The sequence below is a fragment of the Heterocephalus glaber genome, unplaced genomic scaffold (genome assembly GCF_053883595.1).
Source record: "Heterocephalus glaber isolate CG9 unplaced genomic scaffold, H.glaber_assembly_v1.0 deba00000937, whole genome shotgun sequence".
In the NCBI taxonomy this organism is placed as follows: domain Eukaryota; kingdom Metazoa; phylum Chordata; class Mammalia; order Rodentia; family Bathyergidae; genus Heterocephalus; species Heterocephalus glaber.
The window spans coordinates 13,856,336-13,878,801 of record NW_028258173.1 but is presented as its reverse complement, the minus strand read 5'-3'; the positions used below and the strand labels follow the sequence as shown (position 1 = coordinate 13,878,801).

At 34.8% G+C, this 22,466-nt stretch overlaps 1 protein-coding gene across 12 annotated transcripts in view; it reads left to right on the top strand.

The window, feature by feature from the left end:
* Positions 1–22,466, top strand: part of Cep112 (centrosomal protein 112) — a 655,204-nt gene that overhangs the window by 322,201 nt on the left and 310,537 nt on the right. For all 12 annotated transcript variants that reach the window (XR_015450293.1, XR_015450294.1, XM_087208582.1 and 9 more), the window contains one exon: positions 13,160–13,390. Coding sequence is in view for 10 of the 12 variants with exons in the window: in XM_087208582.1 (XP_087064708.1) it covers positions 13,160–13,390 (231 nt within the window). In the remaining 2 variants the exon portion in view is untranslated. The remainder of the gene's footprint in view (positions 1–13,159; positions 13,391–22,466) is intronic.

Sequence of the window (22,466 nt, the reverse complement as noted above, 5' to 3'; positions counted from 1 at the left end):
AGCATTCTCTTTGACACTTGGGCTTAAAGAACTCTTGATCATGTTCTCAAAAATTTTTATCTAGTGTTTCTTGATAGATACAAAGAATGTATATCATATATAGTATGTAAGTACTAACACATACAGTGAAATAAATATCATGAACTGTCTACACAAATCAAAAATTTGAACACTATTAAAATAATTATTTCTATAATTAAAGACTAAATGAATGAAAGAAGAAAGGGAAGGAGGAAGGAAAGGGAGGGAGGGAAAAAATAAAAATTTCTTGACTCCATAAAACCATTCTCCATTTTTTTTTTTTTTTTTTTTGTACTGGGGATCGAACTTGGGACGTTGCACTTGCAAGGTGGGTGGCAGAACCACCCAGCTAAATCCCTGGCCCATTCTCCATATTTTTAAAAAATGTGTTGGTCACATCTGATCTCTAACGAATTATTATTATTACTCTTTTTTTTTTGTACCAGGGGTCGAACTTGGGTCCTTGCACTTGTGAGGCAGGTGGCAGAACCACTGAGCTAAATCCCCGGCCCTAATGAATGATTTTTAAAAAAATAACAGTGTGACGTGTACCTTACATAAAATAAAATTTCCTCATCCATACTATGCAGTTCATTGGCTTTCAGTATATAATATTCTAATCCACAGATGCTGAAATCATTGATATTATCAAACCCTATGTACACCACATATTTTTCTATGTACCTAAGATTAAGTTTAATGTATAAATTAAACTCAGCTTACCAGCAGCTTGTAAAATAAAATACTTCAGGGCTGGGGATTTAGCTCAGTGCATTGCACCTGCCTCACAAGCACAAGGTCCTAAGTTCAATCCCCGGTACCAAAAAAAAAAAGAACAATTCATAACAATATATTACAATGAAAAAAATTTAATTTATGTTTACTTCTAGAATTTTCTGTTTAATATTTTCATACCATGGTTGACCATGGTTAACTGACACTGCAGAAAGCAAAACTGTGGATTCAGGGGGACACTGTATTCATAGAGTTGTGCGATCCTGACCACAATCAATTTTAAAAGAGTTTATCACCATCCCACCACGTCCCTAATCAGTAACAGTCATCCCTCATTTCCACCTAACACCCTCAACCCTAGATAATCACCTAATCTGATATCTGTCTCTATAGATGTGCCTTTTTCATATATTTAATGTGTTTCATATAAGTGGAATCATACAGTATATGATGACTGGCTTCTTTCACTTAAATTGTTTTCAAATTAATATGCTTCAGTTGTATTCTTCTATTACTGAATAATATTACATTGCTATATATATATATTTATTTATTTATTAGTTGATAAACACTTGGATTGCTTCTACTTTGAGCTATAATGAATAATGTTGCTATGAGCATTTGTGTACAAGTTTTGTGTAGACATGTTTCATTTCTCCTGGATATATAGGAATGGAGAGAATTGATTTTTATCTCTTGTGTAAGGTATGACTCTGATTTCATTTTTTCCTCTATGGATAACTTGTTGACTGAGCACAGTATTTAGGGTTGTTTGTCACATCCCTGCTATACTACAATGCCATCTCTATCCGATGTGATCCTTCTAGGCTCTTGATTCTATTCACTAAGGCTATTTTTTTCCTGCTCTCCATTGTAATACCACACTGTGTTTATTCAGGACCAAATGCCTGATAGAGAATGTCACACCATTGTTCTTCTTTAGGGGTGTCACCCCTGGGTATTTTAGATTCACCTTGTCAAGATTCACAAAAAGTTTTCTTGAAATTTTAATTGGACTTCTATAGATGCTATAGATCAATCTGGGGAAAACTGATGGAGAGACTTTCAATCACTGTGAAATATCTCTTATTTAAAAGTTCTTTAATGTGTTTTAAAGGGGATTGTATTTTTTCCTTAGAGTCTTACACATCTTTTAATATGCATATTTTAAAGATTATTTTATTTGTTTTCATAGTTGTAAATAATGTTTTATAATTTTTACTGATATACAAAAATGAAAGATTTTTGAATATTGATTCTTTATTCAGACATATTTCTAAACTCTAATCATTTACAATTATTTTTCATTTTCTAGATAAGATAATAACATCCTTTATTAAAGACAGTTTTGTTGTAATTTTTTTTCTGTCTCCTTGAATACTTGTGAGTATAGGCAATTAAAATAGGGGTTATTTTCTCCTTCCTGATTCTAAACGGATAATCATTCTTTTTTATTCATTTTTAGTAAATGAATGAATAGTAAAGAAAGTAAAATTTTTAGTAAAAAATGAATAAAACTGAAATTTTAGCAAAAACCTTTTATCTGATTAAGAATGTTCTTTAAAATTCCTATTTAGCTAAAAATTTATCAATTTTTATTTTTAAAAACTAAATTGTTGGAAATGTTTGTGAATTTTATCAGATGTTTTTCTGTATATTGACATAATCATCTTTTTTCTTTTAATTTATTCATGGAGTAAATTATATTTTAGGTAACTTTTGCCATATCAACCTTATATCCATCCAATTTTTTATAATATGTTATCACTGGATTTAATTTACTAATAATTTGCCAATAATTGTTGAGATTTACCTGACAGTTTTTTTTCTTTTTTGGACTCTCCTGGACATGTTTATTAATTGACGCTATGCTAGCAGTTTGCTGAGGGATTGCATCTTTTTCTGTTCTCTGAAAGATATAGTATGCGTATGAGTTGTTTATTTCTTAAATATTTGGTGGAACTGGACAATAGAGCTGTCTGGGGTTCATATTTCATTTTCAAAAAGTTTTTTGACTACTGCTTCAATTTTTCTCATGGATGTAGGATAATTTATGTTTTCCAGTTTTATCAGTAAGTATGGGTAAATCTTCACAGTTAAAGAATTTTTCCATTTCAACCAAATTTGACGTGTATTGGCATTTGTAAATTTTTAGAAATGTTACATTGTCCTTGCCTTCTCTATACATTGGTGGTTATATATTTTATTTTTATATATTGGTAGACTTGGTTTGCCATTTATTTGCTTTATAATTTATGCCTGTGTTGATATTGAGTTGGCTTTGAAATTTTCTCTTCATATCCCTGCCCTCTTTTAGTATCAATTATAATGACACAGTTTGGTTTGAGGGTATTTTTCTTTTTTCTGTGTTTTCTAGAAGAGTTTGTAAAAGGCCAAAATGATCTGTACCATGGAAAATTCTTTTAAGAACTCATCTGGAAAATTATGAGATCAGTGTTTTCTTTGTGGGATGATTTTTAACTGTTCTTTCAGTTTTCTGTATTTAGATTATTTAGCTTTTTTTTCTTCTCTTTGCATTTATATATTCCTAGAAATTTGTTCATTTCATGTAAATGCTCCAGTTATTGACATATTTTTATAGAATTATCTCATTTTAAAATCTGTAATTAATGTGTAATATGTTCTTTTATACTTAAATATTTGTTATTTTTTATAAATAACATTCCCAAAGCTTTATTTTCATTCCTAGTGTTATTGTTTCTTCTTTTTTGTTTCCTTGATTAGTCTTACTAGAAATTTTTCTTAGTAGTAAACTTCTTGAATTGATTGCCTCCTTCATCAATAATTTTAGTCTTTAAAAAAAAATACATGAAAGTTATACATTTCACTGGTTTTGGTTCATCTTTCAGGATTTGATACGTTTGATCCAAAGACAAAATAACATGATCATTTCAATAGACACAGAGAAAGCATTTGACAAAGTCTAAAACCCATTCATGATAAAAATCCTACAGAAAACTGGAATAAATGGTCTTTATCTCTACCTAATAAAAAGCCATGTATGACAAACCAACAGCCAATATCATACTAAATGGATAAAAACTGAAAGCTTTCACTGTGAAATCAGGAAGCAGACAAGAATGTTCACTGTCACCACTTCTATTTAATATAGCTTTAGAAACACTGGCCAGATCAATTAGACAAGAGAAAGAAATAAAAGGAATAAAGATAGGAAAGGAAGAAGTTAAAGGAGCATTATTTAGAGATGACATGATACTCTGCATAGAAGACCACAAAAACTCCACCAACAGACTTCTAGATTTAATAAACAAATTCAATAACGTAGCTGGATACAAAGTGAACATTCAAAAATCAATAGCATTTCTGTATGCAGATAACAGACTCCCTGAAAGAGAAATTAGAGAAACAACCCTTTCAGAACAGCATCAAAAAAAATAAATACTTAAGAATCAATCTAGGGCCGGGGATTTAGCTCAGTCGTTCTGCTGCCTGCCTCACAAGTGCAAGGACCCGAGTTTGATCCCTGGTACCAAAAAAAACCAGCTACAGAGGCAAGGCAGGGTCATCACAATCCCTCATCTGAAATTACATTACAGAGCTACTGTGCTAAAACAGCATGGTAATGGCAAAAACTAACCTAAACTAAACTGAACAGACCTGACAATCAATGGAACAGATTAAAAGATGTAGAAACAACCCCCAAACACACTCAGCCACCTTATCTTTGACAAAGGGGCCAAACACCTTCACTGGAAGAAAGGTAGCATCTATAATAAGTGATGCTAGAAAAACTGGCTTTCTACATGCCAAAGACTAAAAGTAGACCCAAGTCTCTCACCATGCACTAAATTAAAATCAAAATGAATCACAGATCTAAATATTAGAACAGAAACACTAAATCTACTGGAAGAGAAAATACGTAAAACTCTTGAAGACTTAGGTGTGGGCAAAGACTTCAGGAATAAAACCTCAGTCATACAGGAAATACTACAAGAATCAACAACTGGCATCTCATCTTATTAAAAAGCTTTTTCACAGAAAAATAAATCACCAACAGACTAAAGAGACAACCAAAAGAGTGGGAAAAATTTTTTTCCAGCTGTTCCTCAGACAAAAGACTAATATCTAGAATACATGAAGAACTTTAAAAAAATCAAACCCCCAAATTTAAAGACTCAATCCAAAAATGGGCCCCTGAGATGAATATATACTTCTCAGATGAAGAAGTAGAAACAAAAAATAAATATATGAAAAAATTGTCCAACATCACTAGTCATTCATGAGATGCAAATTAAAGCACTAAGATTCCATTTCACTCTGGCTATTATCAAGAAATCAATCAACATCAAATGCTGATGGGGTTATGGAGAAAAATGAACTCTTCTGCACTGTTGATTGGAGTGTAGACTGGTGCAACCACTGTGGAAATCGTTGTGGAGATTCTTCAAAAAACTAGGATTGGAGGTCCCATTTGACCCAGCTATTCCCCTTCTAGGTCTCTTCCCAAAAAAACTAAAAGCATCATACCACAGTTATATATGCTCACCAATGTTTATAGTACCACAGTCTGTAATAGCCAAATCTTGGAAACAACCCAAATGCCCATCACCCAAAACTAAGGAATGTATAAAAAAGATGTGAGATATATGTATTAGCCATAAAGTAGGATAAACTTGAGACATTTGTAGGTAAATGGATGCACCTTGACACCATACTCTTTAAGTGAAATAAATTGAACATACATGTAAATATCACATTGTCTCTCTGGTGTGAGAATCTTAAAGTGTAAATGAGGACCAAAATGTATAATAGATGTTGTGAAATAGGAAATAATTTTTCAAAATAATACTGAGTGTCAGATACTTTGTTAATAATTAAAATGTTTTACACAAAAAAAGTATTGTTTTCTTAGGAGATGAGCTGAGAGATAGATTAGCAAATGAAAATATATTCTTTTAAGACCATGATACATCTTGGGGCAAACACTGAGGCCACAAGTACTGCCCAAGTGTTCTCTGGGCAAATGGGATGAACGTCTATCTGAAAGTAAATAATAAAAACAAATAAGACACTATTTATAATCTAGATTGGAGGCTCAGGAGGGAGTTTTATATCATCTATTTTTTATAAAATATTTTGCACTAAAATATATATTAATGTGTTACTTATAGAATAGAATTAAAATTTAGAAATGATGTGTTTATTAGTGATGTTTTGGAGAATTGATATATGCTGTTGCTTCTTTCTTTCCTTTCTTGGATTCAATCTTATTGTGTAAAATAAATTTATTGTGGAAATTCAGGCAGTAAGAAACCTACCAAATAAGAAAAGCCCAGGACTTAATGGATTCACTGCTGAATTCTACAAAAAATTCAGGTAACATCTCACACCAATTATCCTCAAACTCTTTAAAGAAATTAAAAGGGAAGGAGTACTCCCAAAGTCTTTCCAGGAAGCTAGCATTCCCCCGGTTCCAAAAAGAGAAGGAACTAACCAAAGAAGAGAACCGTAGCCCAATCTCTTTAATGATCATAGATGCAAAAATCCCCCCCAAAACCAATAAATCATGAAAAATATTATAAATCATGACCAAGTACACTTCACCCAGGGTTGCAAAGATGGTTCAACATATGAAAATCAAGAAATACAATATTTCATATGAACAGATGCAAGAACAAAAATCACATGATCATCTCAATAGATGCAGAAAAAGCCTTTGATAAAATTCAATATCAGTTCATGATAAATAGCCTGAAGAAAATAGGTATATCCAAAACTACTATATAGATTCAATGCAATGCCAATTGAAATTCCAACAATATACTTCACAGAACTAGAGAAAACAATCCAAAAATTCATTTGGAAACAGAAGAGACCTAGAATAGCAAAAGCAATTCTAGGCAACAGAGACATGGCTGGGTGTATCACAATCCCCAACTTGAAACTATACTACAAAGCTACTGTGATAAAAACAGCATGGTACTGGCAAAGAAACAGACCCGAAGATCAGTGGAATAGATTAGAAGATGCAGAAACAACTCCAGACATACTCAGTCACCTCATCTTTGACAAAGGAGCCAACCACCCTCATTGGAGGAAAGATTGCCTATTTAATAAATAGTGTTGGAAAAACTGGATTTCAACCTGTCAGAAATTAAAACTAGACCCATACCTATCACCGTGCACTAAACTAAGATCGAAGAGGATTAAAGATCTAAATATTAAGTCAGAAACACTAAATTTGCTGGAAGATAAGTTAGGTAGAACTCTTGATGACATTGGCATAGGAAAAGACTTTATGAACAAATCTTCAGTAGCATGGCAGCTAGCACAAAGAATCAACAACTGGGATCTCATCTTATTAAAAAGGTTCTGCACTGCAAGAGAAACCACCAACAGAGCTAAGAGACAACCTACAATGTGGGAAGAAATATTTCACAGCTGTAACTCAAGACAAAGGTCTACTATCAAGAATATATAAAGAACTGAAAAAAATCAGGCCTCCCAAATTCAAAGACCCAATTCAAAAATGGGCAACCAAAATGAATGGACATTTCTCAGACAAAGAAGTAAAAACAGCAAGTAAATATATGTAAAAATGTTCAACATCACTGGTCATTTGAGAGATGCAGATGAATACAACTCTGAGATTCCACCTCACCCCAGAAAGAATGGCTGCTATCAAGAAATCAACCAATAACAAATGCTGGCAGGGGTGTGGAGAGAAAGGAACCCTTCTCCATTGTTGGTGGGAATGTAGATTGGTGCAACCACTGTGGAAATCAGTATGGCGATACCTCAAAGAACTAGAACTACAGGTCCCATTTGACCCAGCTATTCCCCTACTGGGAATCTTCCCCAAAGAATTAAAAGAAGCATACCACAGTGATATATGTGTGCTCTAAAAAAGGAGCTTGAAGAGGACAACAGAAAATGAAAACTTTAGCTTTCATTATTTCTTTCATTTAATACTGTATTTCTTCCATAATTAGTTAACACGCTTTTCAGTATGATTTTTCCATTTTTTATTAAAGTCAATGCATATCAGTATTGCTAGTAATTAAGAATGCTTTCCTTCAAGTCACCATAACATACTTAGTAAAATACACAAAATGATGAAGTGCAGTACTGGCAAGGTGTGGAAAAACAGGTCCATATACCTACTGTTGTTCGGACTGGAAATTGATCCAGTATTTTATGAAGCAGTTTGGAAAAAGAAAGTTATAAAGTTATTATCATTTGACAATTAATTGTGGTAATATTTCCTAAAAGCAAATTATTATTGTAACTTGTTCACAACTATCTCATATGCAATTATGAATTATTATAAATAAAACAGTATCCAAGATGAGATTGTTCTGAAGCAAATAAAAGAGCTAGGCAATAGAAAGTTAAAGCTTTCATCCAACCTGTCTTACTACATTAGTTTCCTGTTGTTTCTTTCTACACACATATATCCTCCAGTTTAGGGCTGCTTTTATTCTACCTAATAGCTTCTCAGAGTTTGTTTTTGTTAATTTTTATTAATAGCATGATCAGTAATATCTAGAGTCATGCTTCCTATGAGTTCTGCCAAGTTGATTTTTTGGAGAAAGCAGCCAAAAGCCCATCCTAGCCTTGATGTCACTGAACTTTTTTAAATAAGTATTTGCTCCCTAGAAACATGACTGTATCACCGCTTAAATCTGTCCACTCTTAGATTTGTCATCTATTCAGAATTTGATTAAATTGAATCTCTTCTTAGTAATTATTTAGTTTGCAGTAATTATTATAAAATGAGAAACAAACATCAAGACACTATTTTCAAGGACAGTTAGTGTGTAGCTGTATAAGATACAAGTGCAAATATGTACAAAACAGAGAAACAAACAAGATTTAAAACATTGCATACATTTCCTACAGGGGAACAAAAAGACTTTTACCTATACACATTTATGAGAATCAGCCATTGATGTAAAGTCCCCCTACACATTTCTCTGAGGCTATTTCAAGTCACAATTTTTAGAGCAGTAGAATAAAAGTGGAACACCCTATCAGCTTAACTTTCTGGGCCTCACATTTGTAATTACCAAGTACTTTCTTTAGGATAAACATGTCCCTCCATCTGTAGTATGTCTCTTCCAATCTAATGTAAAGAAAGGAGCAGGTTCAATATTTGAGCTAGTGACCACAATGCAAAATAAGAGAACACCGTGTATATTAATAATACCTTTCATAGTAGGCTGCTGAAAAACTAAAACTATGTAAGATGCCTGGTGCAAAATAAATGCTCAAAATTTCAGCAATTACCATTATGTAAAAAGTATTAGTTAACATTCAAAACAAGGTGAATGTAAAGTAGTGAAGTATTTTGTTTATTAAAGCATATTATTATATTTAGCTTTGCACTCTTGTTCTTAACATCTTAATGTTACTTTTGTATTACTGCCACTTTTGGATTTCTGATTTACAGTCAGGGATTTCTTGGTTTTTGTAATGCTTGCTGAAAGTGCATCATACATAAAACAACTATCATTGTGTTTGGGAGAATATTGCATTCATAGCTAATGCATTAGTGGTAACAAGATGTTTTCTTAAGCCCAATTAGGTTCCCTAATCAGCTTTTCCTCTGGAAATAGCTAAAAAGTATAGATTTTTAAAAATAAAATTTTAATGTATTCATAAACTGTTAAACTAGTTAGGATACTCAGAGACCAAAAACAATGAAAACAGAAACCTTGAGAGATAAGCAGAGCACTGCAGGAAGCTCTCACTTGGAGGAATTTTTCTAAACTGAGTGAACATGAGCTTTAGTTTTGTGGCTATTTTGTTTTGTTTTGATTTCTTATGGGATATCAGGGACCTAAAAATAAAATAGTTGAGGGCCTGTTCTGCTTACTGTGAATAATCACTTAGCTGACCAACATGCCTAACACTAGTATACCAAAGGGTCATACCCTTCGTGTGTAGGTGAAGTGAAAATCAGTAAACCAGAAACAAAATTTTTCTGTCTCAAACCATAGCCCTGATTGGGGGTTGCCCCTGAAAATTCATAACTATAGACTAATTCTCATGTGGATTTTCTGCCTAAATTTATAATATTAAAGTGTTGTGAAAAATTTGAAGCTAAGAACATTTTTAAAAAGTTACCCAGATAACGCTGATTTTGCCAGATGTGTCAGAATGACATGATTGCTAGAGAAACCATTTTGAATCCCAACACATGAAGCTGTAAGAAATATGAGCTCACATTTTTTAAAAAAAGAACACAAAAAAACAAGAGAAAACAGAGTACCATGAACCACAGCCTTCAGAAATTACAAATAACTGAATGAGTCTTTAAAGTCTTTAGATACTGGAGTTATCAGTCATTGAATAGAAAATAGTCATATTTAATATGTGAAATATATTTTACAAAGTAAAAACAAGATAGTTTGAAAATCATCAAACATTCTAAAAGTAAACTTCTAAAAATAAAAATAACTGAAATTAAGAACTTGGATGGATCTGATAGAAGATTAGACTGTTAGAAAACATACATGATGTAGAAGCAAGTAAAAGAAATGAAAATGCAAAAGAATGGTTAAGGGAAATTAAAGAAAGGGAGAATCCAACATACAAACAAATAAATTCCACATGGAATGTAGAGAGAAGAGACAAAGACATGTTACAACTAAGAATTTTTTGTACTTACCATATTTCCTCCAAAATAAGACATAACTGGAAAATAAACCCTAGCATGATTTTTTAAAATGCTCATAATACAAACTGTACCCCCAAAATAAGCCCCAGTTAAGATTGTTAGCCAGATGGACACATTTAGTATGCCCATTACAACACATATGAACATATTGAATTATAAAATAATATTAATATATAAATCGTTTTGGCATTTAATACTTAAAATAAATGTTAATATAAATTATAATTAAGTATTTATAAATACACAAGTGGGTGCCTTTGGATGAGAGGTAAATGCCTATATAAACAGATGAACTCAAGACTTATTTCCAAGTGACCAATCAGAGTACAGACACAACACATGAATAACCTGTGCACTTGATAACCAAATGGACTTGGTGAAAATAAGCCCGATTTCATCTTTTGAAACAAAAATTAATACTGTATAAGACTGGTCTTATTTGGGGGGAAATACAGTATCAGAGACTCATCAAAGATTCAGAGGAGTAACATGCTATCATCAAAATAAATTTTAAAAATGTGTTTACACTTACAGAAGTCATAAACTGGTGAACACTAAAGACAAAAAGAAGGTCTTAAAAAGCAGTTAGACAAAAGAAATTATTGTATCTGCAAAGGAATAACAGCTGACTTTTCAACAGGACTTATTAAAGTATTTTTAGGATAGTTAAAACTGAAAGTAAGTAAGTACTGCCCACTAAACCTTTCTAAACAAACTTAAAGGATGTAGTTGGAGCCTAAAGAAAGTGGTTGTTGCTGGGAAGTCAGAGTTGTGAAAAGGACTGATGAAACAAGACACTGGCAAATACATAGGTATATCTACCTCTTTAGTGAAGAAAACAATTTTAGCAATATTGAATTGAGAAAAATTAAGATAATAACTGTGGCATATAAATCTTGAAGAAGAAAACGTAACTTAAAATACTCTATTACTTTTATTATTCAGGAGGATATTTAAAAGTCAACTTTAAAATTAGATATGTGAAACAATATTGAGGCATTCTATTATTTACACTTAAGGAAAATACAAACCATGAAGGAGAAGAGAGTTGATGTAGTTTATTTAGAAATATAAGAGACAAAAAAGGAGAAAAAAATGAAATGCACAAAAGGCAGAGCAAATAGCACAAAATAAGAGAAAAATAAAGGCAAATCTATTAGTATATGCAAACTAATTGGACTCGGTGATGCATTTAAAAGACAAATATTAGATTTGAAAAAGAAAATATCTAAAAATTGAAGATGCAGAAATGTTTAAAGTGAAAGTTTGTTCCTAAATATACCAAGCAAATATTCTCCCTTGGAAAAATAAAACCAAACAAAAACTGGTATGCACCAAAAGTGACTTTAAAGTAAAATCAATACTGGAGAAAAAGAGGATGAGGATCATTATTTGATAACAAAAAGCTGATCTATACATAAGATGATATAGTACTTATATGGTCCTTATAACCTCAAAGGTATTAAGGAAAATTCAACAGAGATATAAAGATAAAGAGATAATCCTACCATTATAATGAGAGATATTAATATACATGTTTAAGTAACAGTTCAAGTGAAAAAATAATTTCAACAATATAACATGTTTGACCCAATAACCATGTGTGGAATATGGCATATTTTCAACAATAGCAGAGAATGTTAAATACACATTTCTTAGCAATCATACATAAAACTTTTAAAATTTTGACTGTATAACTTGACATCAATCTCAATAATTATCAAAGGATTAATGGAAGATATACCACATTCTTTGTTCCTAAACCCAATATCACCATGTGTACAGTATCCTTATAAAAAGACCAAAATACAGAGACATAGATGCCCAGAGAGAATAAATCCTTGTAAGACGGAAGCAGAGACTAGACTAATTATCTACAGACCAAGGGACACCAAAGATTATCAGCAAATACCCGAAGCTAGGAGAGAAGCATGGAACAGCTTCCCCTTCAGAGCTACTAGAATGAACTATAGTAACTCCCTTATCACCTCAATTTTTAGATTTCTAGCTCCCAAAATTAGGAAAACATAAATTTCTTTTAAACCACCCAGTTTGTGGTACTTTGTTATAGCAGCCCCAGGGAACAAATATGTTCCATATGCTTGAGAATTAAACATAATTCTAAATAATTTGTAAGTCAAAAAGATTGAAGTCAAAAAAATCTTGAACTAAATGGTAATGAAAATATAACATCTGAACTAAGAGGTGGAAATATAACAGTAGACGTTGAAAGTCTTACATTTATAGATCAGAAAGGAGAAGATAAAAATAAATTAGTTAAGTATCCAAAATAATAAGTTAGAAGAAGGACTACAAAATAAACCTGAAGAAATTAGAAAGACATAACATAAATGGAAGCAAAGATTGACAATATTAAAGACAAAAATGCAATGGAGAGCACTGGATAGATTTCAAGAATGTAACATATTGATTATTTGAAAAAGAAGGTTCAGAAGAATACATGGAATATTCCACTTACATACATATTAGAAACAAGTTTTTAAAAATGTTTAAAGAGACAGATGTACAGTAAAATGTTCCAGATGGTAATTACCTCTGAGCCAGGAGGGAATGAAGAAAATAAAGCTGGAGGGCATTGTGGGGTAGAGAAGGAAAGAAGGGGATATTTGAAATATTTTATATTTCATGTTTTCATATTTCATTGCCCTTCTAAAGTTATTCTTTTGTAGCTTTCCTATTCATATCTTCTGCTCTTTTTTTTCCATTTTTCAAAACAAGGTTATTGCTGACATGGAGATACAGGTTCACAAGTTGAAGGAGGAGCTCATTAATGTGAACTCCCAGAGGAAAGAGCAGCTGGTAGAGCTTGGTCTCCTTCGAGAAGAAGAAAAGCAAAGGGCTGCAAGGGACCATGAGGCTGCTGTCAACAAACTGAAGACTGATTCAGAAAAGATGAAAAGAGAGCTGAAAAAGATGCACGCTGCTGAAACAGAGATGACTCTGCAAAAGGTGAGATAGCTCATTGGAATTTTTGATACCATTGCAATTCATGTTTAAAATCTACTCCCCTCATTTTTAATCTCTAAAAGGTAGTAGACATGGAATTGTTCTTCACATTTATAAACTCTTTAAATTAGCAGTATGTTATCTTGCTTTGTATATCAGCACCACTAAAATAATCTAGGGAATTTCTCACTTTTTTCTGGACTTCGTGGAAGAGATTATATGGAAAATGCCATTCCATAGTAACTTAATACACATTGTGATGTTATATTATTAGAAATATTTGGGAATAATTTTTCCTAGGTTTAAACTACATTCCAGATCTTTTCTTTTTTTTTTTTGTATTAAATTCTTTTATTGGTACATTGTAGCTATACAACACAATTACATTTCTCATTGGGAATTTTACCTTTACATAATGCATCTTGGTTCTTATTTTTTTCTCCATTCCTAGCCCTCCCTTCATGCCCTCCACCCTTCCCTATTTACAAAGACTTTATTTCCATTTTTTCCATTTCTCATCATTTTTCCTTTCCCTTCTTTCCTTTCCCCTGCCCCTCCCACTACCCCTACCCCTTTGGACCTTTTCTTCCTATTTTACATTATCGATTATTCATTCTAATCATTGGTACATTTTAGGTATACAATGTAATGACATTCATCATTGGAAATTTGCACCTTTACATAATCTCTCTTGGTTCTTATTTTTCACCCTTGCCCAGCCCTCCCTTCAACCCCTCCATTCCTCCCTATTTACAAAGATTTTGTTCCTATTTTTCCATTTTCTCATATTAATCCAATTCCCTTCTATCTTTTCCCCTAGCCCTCCCACTTCCTTCCCCTTTGCCCCTTTTCTTCCTATTTCACATTACCTATTATACATTTAGTCCTTATTTACACTTTCAGTTTCTCACACCAGAGAAACTATTTGGTATTTACACATGTATGTCCTATTGATTTCACTTGAGAGTATCGCCTAAATGTGCATCCACTTAGCTATAAATGTCTCTAATTTCTCATTTGTTATGGCTGAGTAGTACTCCATTTTATGAAAAAACCACATTTTCTTTATCCAGTCTCCAGTTGATGGGCATTTGGGCTGTTTCCAAGTTTTAGCTATTACAAACTGTGCTGCTATGAACATGGGTGCACATATATCACTGTGGTATGATTCTTTTAATTCTTTGGGGAAGGTCCCCAGCATTGGAATAGCGGGGTCAAATGGGACTTCCAGTCCTAGTTCTTTGAGGTATCTCCATACTGATTTCCACAGTGGTTGCACCAGTCTGCACTCCCACCAGCAGTGGAGCAGGGTTCCTCTTTCCCCACAGCCCTGCCAGCATTTCTTATTGGTTGATTTCATGATAGCAGCCATTCTTTCTGGAGGGAAGTGGAATCTCAGTGTTGTTTTCATTTGCATCTCTCGAATGACCAGTGATGTTGAACATTTTTTCATGTATTTATTTGCTATTTCTACTTCTTTGTCTGAGAAATGTCTGTTCATTTCAGATGCCCATTTTTGGATTGGGTCTTTAAATGTGGGAGGTCTGATCTTTTTAAGTTCTTTATAGATTCGAGATAGTAGACCTTTGTCTGAGGAAGAGCAGGTGAAGATTTTTTCCCACATTGTGGGTTGTCTCTTCACACTGCTGGTGGTTTCTCTTGCTGTGCAGAAGCCTTTTAATAAGAAGAGATCCCATTTGTTGATTGTTTGTGCTAGTTCATGGGCAACTGAGGTTTTGTTCATAAAATCTTTTCCTACACCGATGTCTTCAAGGGTTCTACCTAACCTCTGTTCCAACTGGTTCAGACTTTCTATTTTAATACTTAGATCTTTAATCCATTTTGATTTTAGTTTAGTGCATGGTGAGAGATACAGGTCTAGTTTTAATCTTTGGCAAGCTGAAGCCCAACTTTTCCAGCACCATTTATTAAAGAGGCTTTCTTTCCTCCAGTGAGGGTGTTTGGCTCCTTTGTCGAAGATGAGATGGCTGAGTGTGTCTGGCATTGTTTCTGCATCTTCTAATCTGTTCCACTGGTCCTCAAGTCTGTTTCTTTGGCAATACCATGCTGTTTTTATCACAGTAGCTTTGTAGTATAGTTGCAGGTTGGGGATTGTGATACCCCCTTCCATGTCTCTGTTGCCTAGAATTGCTTTAGCAATTCTGGCTCTCTTCTTGTTCCAAATGAATTTTTGGATTATTTTCTCGAGGTCTGTGAAGTATGCTGCTGGGATCTCAATTGGAATTGCATTAAATCTATATAGCAGTTTTGGAAGTATGGCCATTTTCACTATATTAATCCTTCCTACCCAGGAGCAGGGAATGTCTGTCCATTTTCTGATATCATCTTCAATCTCTCTTTTCAGAGTGCCATAGTTTTCAGAGAAGAGGTCTTTGATTTCTTTCATTAGGATGATTCCTAGGTATTTCAGTTTTTTGGATGCTATTGTGAAAGGAATTATTTGCCCTATTTCTCTCTCAGGGAGTCTGTCATTGGTGTAGAGGAAAGCTATTGATTTTTGTGTGCTGACCTTGTAAGCAGCTACTTGACTGAATTTGGTTATTAAGTCTAGAAGACTTTTGGTGGAGTTCTTGGGGTCTTCTATATAGAGTATCATGTCATCTGCAAATAATAACAATTTGACTTCTTCATTACCTATCTTTATTCCTTTTATTTCTTTCTCTTGTCTAATTGCCGTGGCTAATGTTTCCAGAACTATATTGAACAAGAGTGGTGATAGTGGACATCCTTGTCTTGTTCCTGATTTTAGTGTGAAGGATTTCAGTTTTTGACCATTTAGTATGATATTGGTTGTTGGTTTTTCATAGATGACTTCTATCAGTTTGAGGTAGAGACCATCTATTCCAATTTTTTGTAGGGTTTTTATCATAAATGCATGTTGGATTTTGTCAAATGCTTTTTCTGCGTCTATGGAGATTATCATATGGTTTTTGTCCCTGGCTCTATTGATATAGTGTATTACATTAATTGATTTTCATATATTGAACCATCCCTGCATCCCTGGGATGAATCCCACTTGATCAGGGTGAATGATCTTCTTGATGATCTTCTGCATTCTGTTTGCCATTATCTTATTAAGGATTTTTGCATCTATGTTCATGAGTGAGATTGGCCTATAGTTCTCTTTTTCAGTTGGGTCTTTCTCTGCTTTGGGGATCAAGGTGATGCTTGCTTCCAGGAATGAATTTGGGAGTATTGCTTCCCTTTCAATTTCACTGAAGAGTTTCAACAGTAGTGGCAGCAGTTCCTCTCTAAATGTCTTGTAGAATTCAGCAGCGAAGCCATCAGGGCCCGGGCTTTTCTTAGTTGATAAGTTTTTAATTACCTTTTCAATTTCATTGGTTGATATTGGGTTGTTCAGAATTTTTAGGTCTTTTTCGTTCTACTTTGGTAATTCATATGTATCTAGGAATCTGTCCATTTCTTCTGTGTGTCCATCTTATTGGGATATAGGTTCTGGAAGTAGGTATTGATGATCCTCTGGATTTCTGCTGGGTCTGTTGTCATTTCACCCTTTTCATTGCTAATTGCATGGATTTGGGCCTTTTCTTTCCTTTTTCTGACAAGGTTGGCTAAAGGTTTGTCAATTTTGTTGATTCTTTCAAAGAATCAACTCTTGGCTTCATTGATTTTTTTGTATCGTTTTCTTAGTCTCCATTGCATTGATTTCTCCTCTGATCTTTATAATTTCCTCCCTTGTATGAGCTTTGGGATTTTCCTGTTCTTCTTTTTCTAGAAGCTTGAGGTTCAGCATCAGGTTGTTTAATTGGGCTCCTTCTGTTTTCCTAATATGCATATTCACTGCTATGAGTTCCCCTCGTAAGACTGCTTTCATTGTGTCCCATAGATTCCGATATGTTGTATTGTCATTGTCATTTTACTGAAGGAACTGTCTGATTTCTTCTTTAATTTCCTCTGTGACCCATTGGTTATTCAGAAGTGTGTTGTTCAATTTCCACGTGTTTATGAAATTTTTCTAGTTTCTTTTGCTGTGGATCTCCAATTTCATTGCACTATGGTCTGCTAATGTACAGGGGATAACTTCAACTCCTTTGCATTTACTTAAACATGTTCTATGTATGAGTATGTGGTCTATTTTTGAGAATGACCCATGTGCAGCTGAGAAGAATGTGTATTCTGATTTTGTGGGGTGGAAGACTCTGTAAACATCTGTTAAGTTCATTTGTTGAAGAGTTCGCTTGAGTTCTAGTATTTCATTACTTATTTTTAGTCTAGTTGATCTATCTCTTTGTGACAGTGGGGTGTTGAGGTCCCTCACTACAGTTGTATTAGTGCATATATGACTTTTCATGTCCATTAGTATTTGTTTTATATAGTTGGGTGCACTAGTGTTTGGTGCATAGATATTTATGATTGTTGTCTCTTCCTCTTGGATTCTTCCCTTTACAAGGATGTAGTGTCCTTCTTCATCTCTCTTAATCAGTGTTGATTTGAAATCTACTTGATCTGCCAAGAGGATAGCTACTCCTGCTCTTTTTCGGGTCCCTGTCACATGGAGTATTGTTTTCCACCCTTTAACTTTGAGTCTATGAGTTTCCTTTTGAATGAAGTGTGTTTCTTGTATGCAGCATATTGTTGGATTTTGCTTCTTGCCCCATTCTGCCAGTCTATTTCTTTTGATTGGTGAATTGAGACCATTAACATTGATGGTTATAACTGAAACGTATTAACTTGTCATTGCCTTGACTTTTTCTTTTTGTTGGGTTCTCCCCCTTTACATTTAATTTCTTGTCATGCCAGATGGGTTCATTCTGCTTTGCTTCCTGGGGTTGTGATCCTCCATGTCTGTTCCTAGGATATTGTGTAAAATTTTTTGGAGTGCTGGTTTGGTATTCACGAAGTTCCTAAGGTGCTCTTTGTCATGAAAGTATCTTATTTCTCCATCAATCTTGAAAGATAGTTTTGCAGGGTACAACAATCTGGGTTGGAAGCTGTTTTCTTTTAGGGCTTGGAATATGTCACTCCAAACTCTTCTTGCCTTGATGGTTTGTGTTGAGAAGTCTGCTGTGATTCTGATGGGCTTTCCTTTGTATGTGATTTGTTTCTTTTCTCTGACGCTTGGAGAACTTTGTTCTTCTGTTGTTTTTCTGGAATCTTAACAATTATATGCCTATGTGTAGATTTTTTTTTGATCAAAGCTATTTGGAGTCCTATTTTATGCCTCACTTATCTGTATGTCAAGCTCTTTCCCCCTGCTTGGGAAATTTTCTGCCATTATTTCTGTGAAGAGATTTTTTTATGTCATCTCCTCTCTCTCCTGTTTCTTCATTGAGCCCAATCAGTCTTATGTTATTCTTCTTTGCATCATCTAACAGTTGCTGGATTGATTTCTCATGTTCCCTTATAATTTTGAAGCAGTTTTTCTTTTCCTGGTCACTAATTGCAATCCTATCATCTATATCTGAAATTCTGTCCTCACATTGGCTCATTCTGCTGTGTAGACTTTCAATGGAGTTTTTCATGTCCTGGAAATCTATTTGCATCTGTTTTATGGATTCCATTTATTTCTTACGTTGGGATTCCATCATGTTTCTGAGCTCCTCTCCAGATTTATTAACCATGCCTTGTACTAGGGGCAAAATTTCTCCTGTTATCTGAGAAATTGTTTCTGATTTCATTTTTTCCAGATCCCCTTTTGTTGCCAGTTCAGTGGGTCCAGGTGGTTGAGTATCAGAGTGTTCGATCTCATTTCCCGTTGGGGTTGCTTTAGGTGATATGAAAGTCTGGTTTTGAGACTTATTTACTTGTTTTCTCATTTCAACTGGGGCAGGGGGCTGTTAGTGCCTGCACAGATTACCTCCTCTGAGCTGGGAGAGGTGGGATGGGGGTGGGAGCAGCAGTAGGGATGGTGGCCAGGAAGCCCCTTCCTCTGGACCAGGAGCAGTGGGATGGCGGCTCAGAAGCCCCTACTTTTGGACCATTAGTAGTAGTAGGGATGGTGGCCCGGAAGTCCCTTCCTCTGGGCCAGGAGCAGCGGGACAGAAGGTGGCCCAAAAGCCCTTTCCTCTGGGCTGGGAGCAGCGGGAAGGATGGTGACCGGGAAGCCCCTTCCTGTGGACCAGGAATAGTGGGACGGCAGCTCAGAAGCCCCTGCCTCTGGGCCGGGTGCAGCGGGATTCAGTACCTTGGTCTGGTGGTCTGGTGTCCTCTGTGTCTTTGTAGTGTGGAACCAGGTGGCTGCCTGTCTGCAGCGGGGTTATTGGGTGTCTTCTGTGTGACCCAGGACCTCGGTAGGGCGTGCACAGACCTGCCTGTCTGCAGTGGGCTGATTCCATGTGTTCTGTTGGACTCAGAATCTCGGTAGGGTGTGGGTAGTCCTGCCTGTCTGCAGCGGGGTGATTCGGTGTCTTCCGTGTGCCTCAGATCTTCCCTTTGTTGCCTAGTAATCATTTCTAAATTTTATAATTTGCATACCAACGTAACATAAATGACTTATTTTTCCAGTTATTTTAGCAGAAATAAGAAAAGTTAATTTAGAATTATATACTCTTAAAATGTCAATATAGTATTTGCACATTTTGAGTTGACTTACATTCAAGGTATAATCAAGGTAAATATTTTTCTTTTGATATTCTGAAAAAGTATAAATATTTTAATTAGGTATTAAATGTGAATTTCTATTAATCATAATAGCTGTAAGTTGCTCCTTGAGCTCCTTAATACCAGCCTTTATCTTGAGAAGAAGAAACTTGGAAAGAGTAATTTAAAAATCATCTAATGTACTAAATTCCTTCTACCTTTGCTTCATCTTCAAATAATATTGAATGCTCATAGAGTACACAACACTATTCTAAGCATTATTCCACTGATTTTACATAGCCAATGGTCCTAAGGTGTTCGCTGAATAATACCTTAATTCATCTGAAAGTCAAATTTTAGCAGACTTTGCCCTTGGCAGCATGGCCCTGAACCCAGAAATAAATAGGAAGGGGGCTCTGCATGGGCCAAGGGAAGGGCTTTGCTTATATTCTGTATGTAAAGGTGTAGTGAGTTTTGAGTAGAGGAGTGATGAGATCTGACTCACACTTGAATGGGCTCTCTCTGGATGCATGTGTAGAATACACTGAATTGAGGTCAAAGAGGACAGAGAGAACAGGGAAGAGGCTACTGCCATAACTCAGACAGAAGGTGGTAGAGGCTGGGGCCTGGACAGTGGCAGTGATTGGGATGTTTTCTGAATGTACAGCTGACAGGATTGACTTAATTTACATGTGGGGCATGAAAGGAGACTGGGGACAGTTAGGGTGACACCAGGGTTGCTTGCCTAAGCCAGATGGAGTTCTCCTTTGCTGAAAATAATGCAGGAGCAAGCATGGGGCCATTCAGGACATCCTCAGGCTGAGATGTCTTTCCTAGGTAAGGATGTTAGTGATAATTCTGACAAAGTAGTAAGGAATAATAATTTGGATGCTAAAATATACAAAGTTTCTGGAATTAGGGAACTTCGCTTATACAAAATAGCCTCTGCTGATGGCAGATAAACAATATTATATTTTATCTTCTATTATCTCTTACACAGACCTCACCTTGGCTTCAAGTACCTTTGCTGACTGTTCAAGATATTTCTAAGTAAATGTTTTTAAATGGGACAGATGCCAGTGTATCTTTATTGAAGAAAAATAGACACACCAAATCCAAATTTAAAAAACATCTAATTTAGCCCTTCACTTTCTTGTATTATTTATTTATATTTCAAATGTTTATTTTTAATGTAAAATGTGTTTTTTCAAGTTTATATGTGCTATTAATTTTTAGGTTACAGATCATTTTTCAAAAATCACTGGTAATTTTGCAAACATTTCTGCAAGATTTTCTGTATCCCAAAAATATATCATCCCAGGCACTGTGGGGATACAAAGAAAAAAATGAAAAAAGTATGGTAATCACTGACCTCAAAAAGGCTATAAAGTAATAGTGACCACAAGTCAAAAATGCATCAACACATTTGTAGATAACTATAATGCAAGGCAGATTGTGAAATTGGGGTCAATTATTTTCTGCTGAGGAAATCATGGAAAATTAACTAGAAGAAATGTTAATTGCATTAGACCTAAGTAATGTGTAGGATTTTGACTAATAGATATGGAGGATGGCATTCCAAGTCAAGGAAAACCAAAAACCAAGAGCAACTAAACTATTTGCAGGTGAGTGGCTAGTGATAAGGCTGAAAGATAGCAATCACTGGAAGTCTCCAAAGCTGTAACGAGCATTTCAGCTTCATGAGGTAAAAGATTGAGAAACTACTGAAAGTTTCTGAGAAATGAAATGTCAAGATTCAGATTATTATTAGGAAAATGATTCTGTCAGTGTTGGCAAGATACTGTAGAAGGGATAGTTCTAGTGAGAGGCCCTGGAAGGCATGTAAGAGGTGCATGTGGGACAGTGGGGTACCTTAGTGGCAATAAGACAGAGAAGACATGCTTGAGAATCATTGCAGGCACAGCACTGACTGAAATTGTTATGTATAAATTCAACCCCTAATCAGCTGAAAATAGAGGAGAAGTTTCTGATGTAGGGAGTGAGATGATGAATTCCTTTAAGACCATGTTGAACTCCAAGTGCCACTGTGATGTTCCCTTGCTGTTGAAGAAATGCCTCTAGATATCCTAAGGCAAGACTGGAAAAATAACATCTGTAGGGTTCACCCAGAGAAGACTCATTGTCTGAGACCTTGGGAGTGAATGAGGCTGTTAAAGAACAAAGGGGGAAAGAAGAAAAGAGAGAAAGAACAGGAGGAAAGGACTTAAGTGGGGGAAGAGAGGGAAGAAGGGAGAGAAAAGGAACATTAGTGAAGATATAACTTAAGGAAATAACATCATTTGAGAGTTTGGGGAGGAAAGAAAGGTCATTAAGGTAAAAGAAATATGAGAACATAGTCTCATGGAAATAGAGGAAAGAATGTTTGGAAAGGAAGATTGCCCAAAATGTGACAGAAAATCAGGAAGGGTGAGGGTTGAGGAAATGTCACTGGTTGAGAAGTCACTGATGATCTTGGACAGGACACTGAAAATGATAGTGTAGACAGAAGCATGGTTGC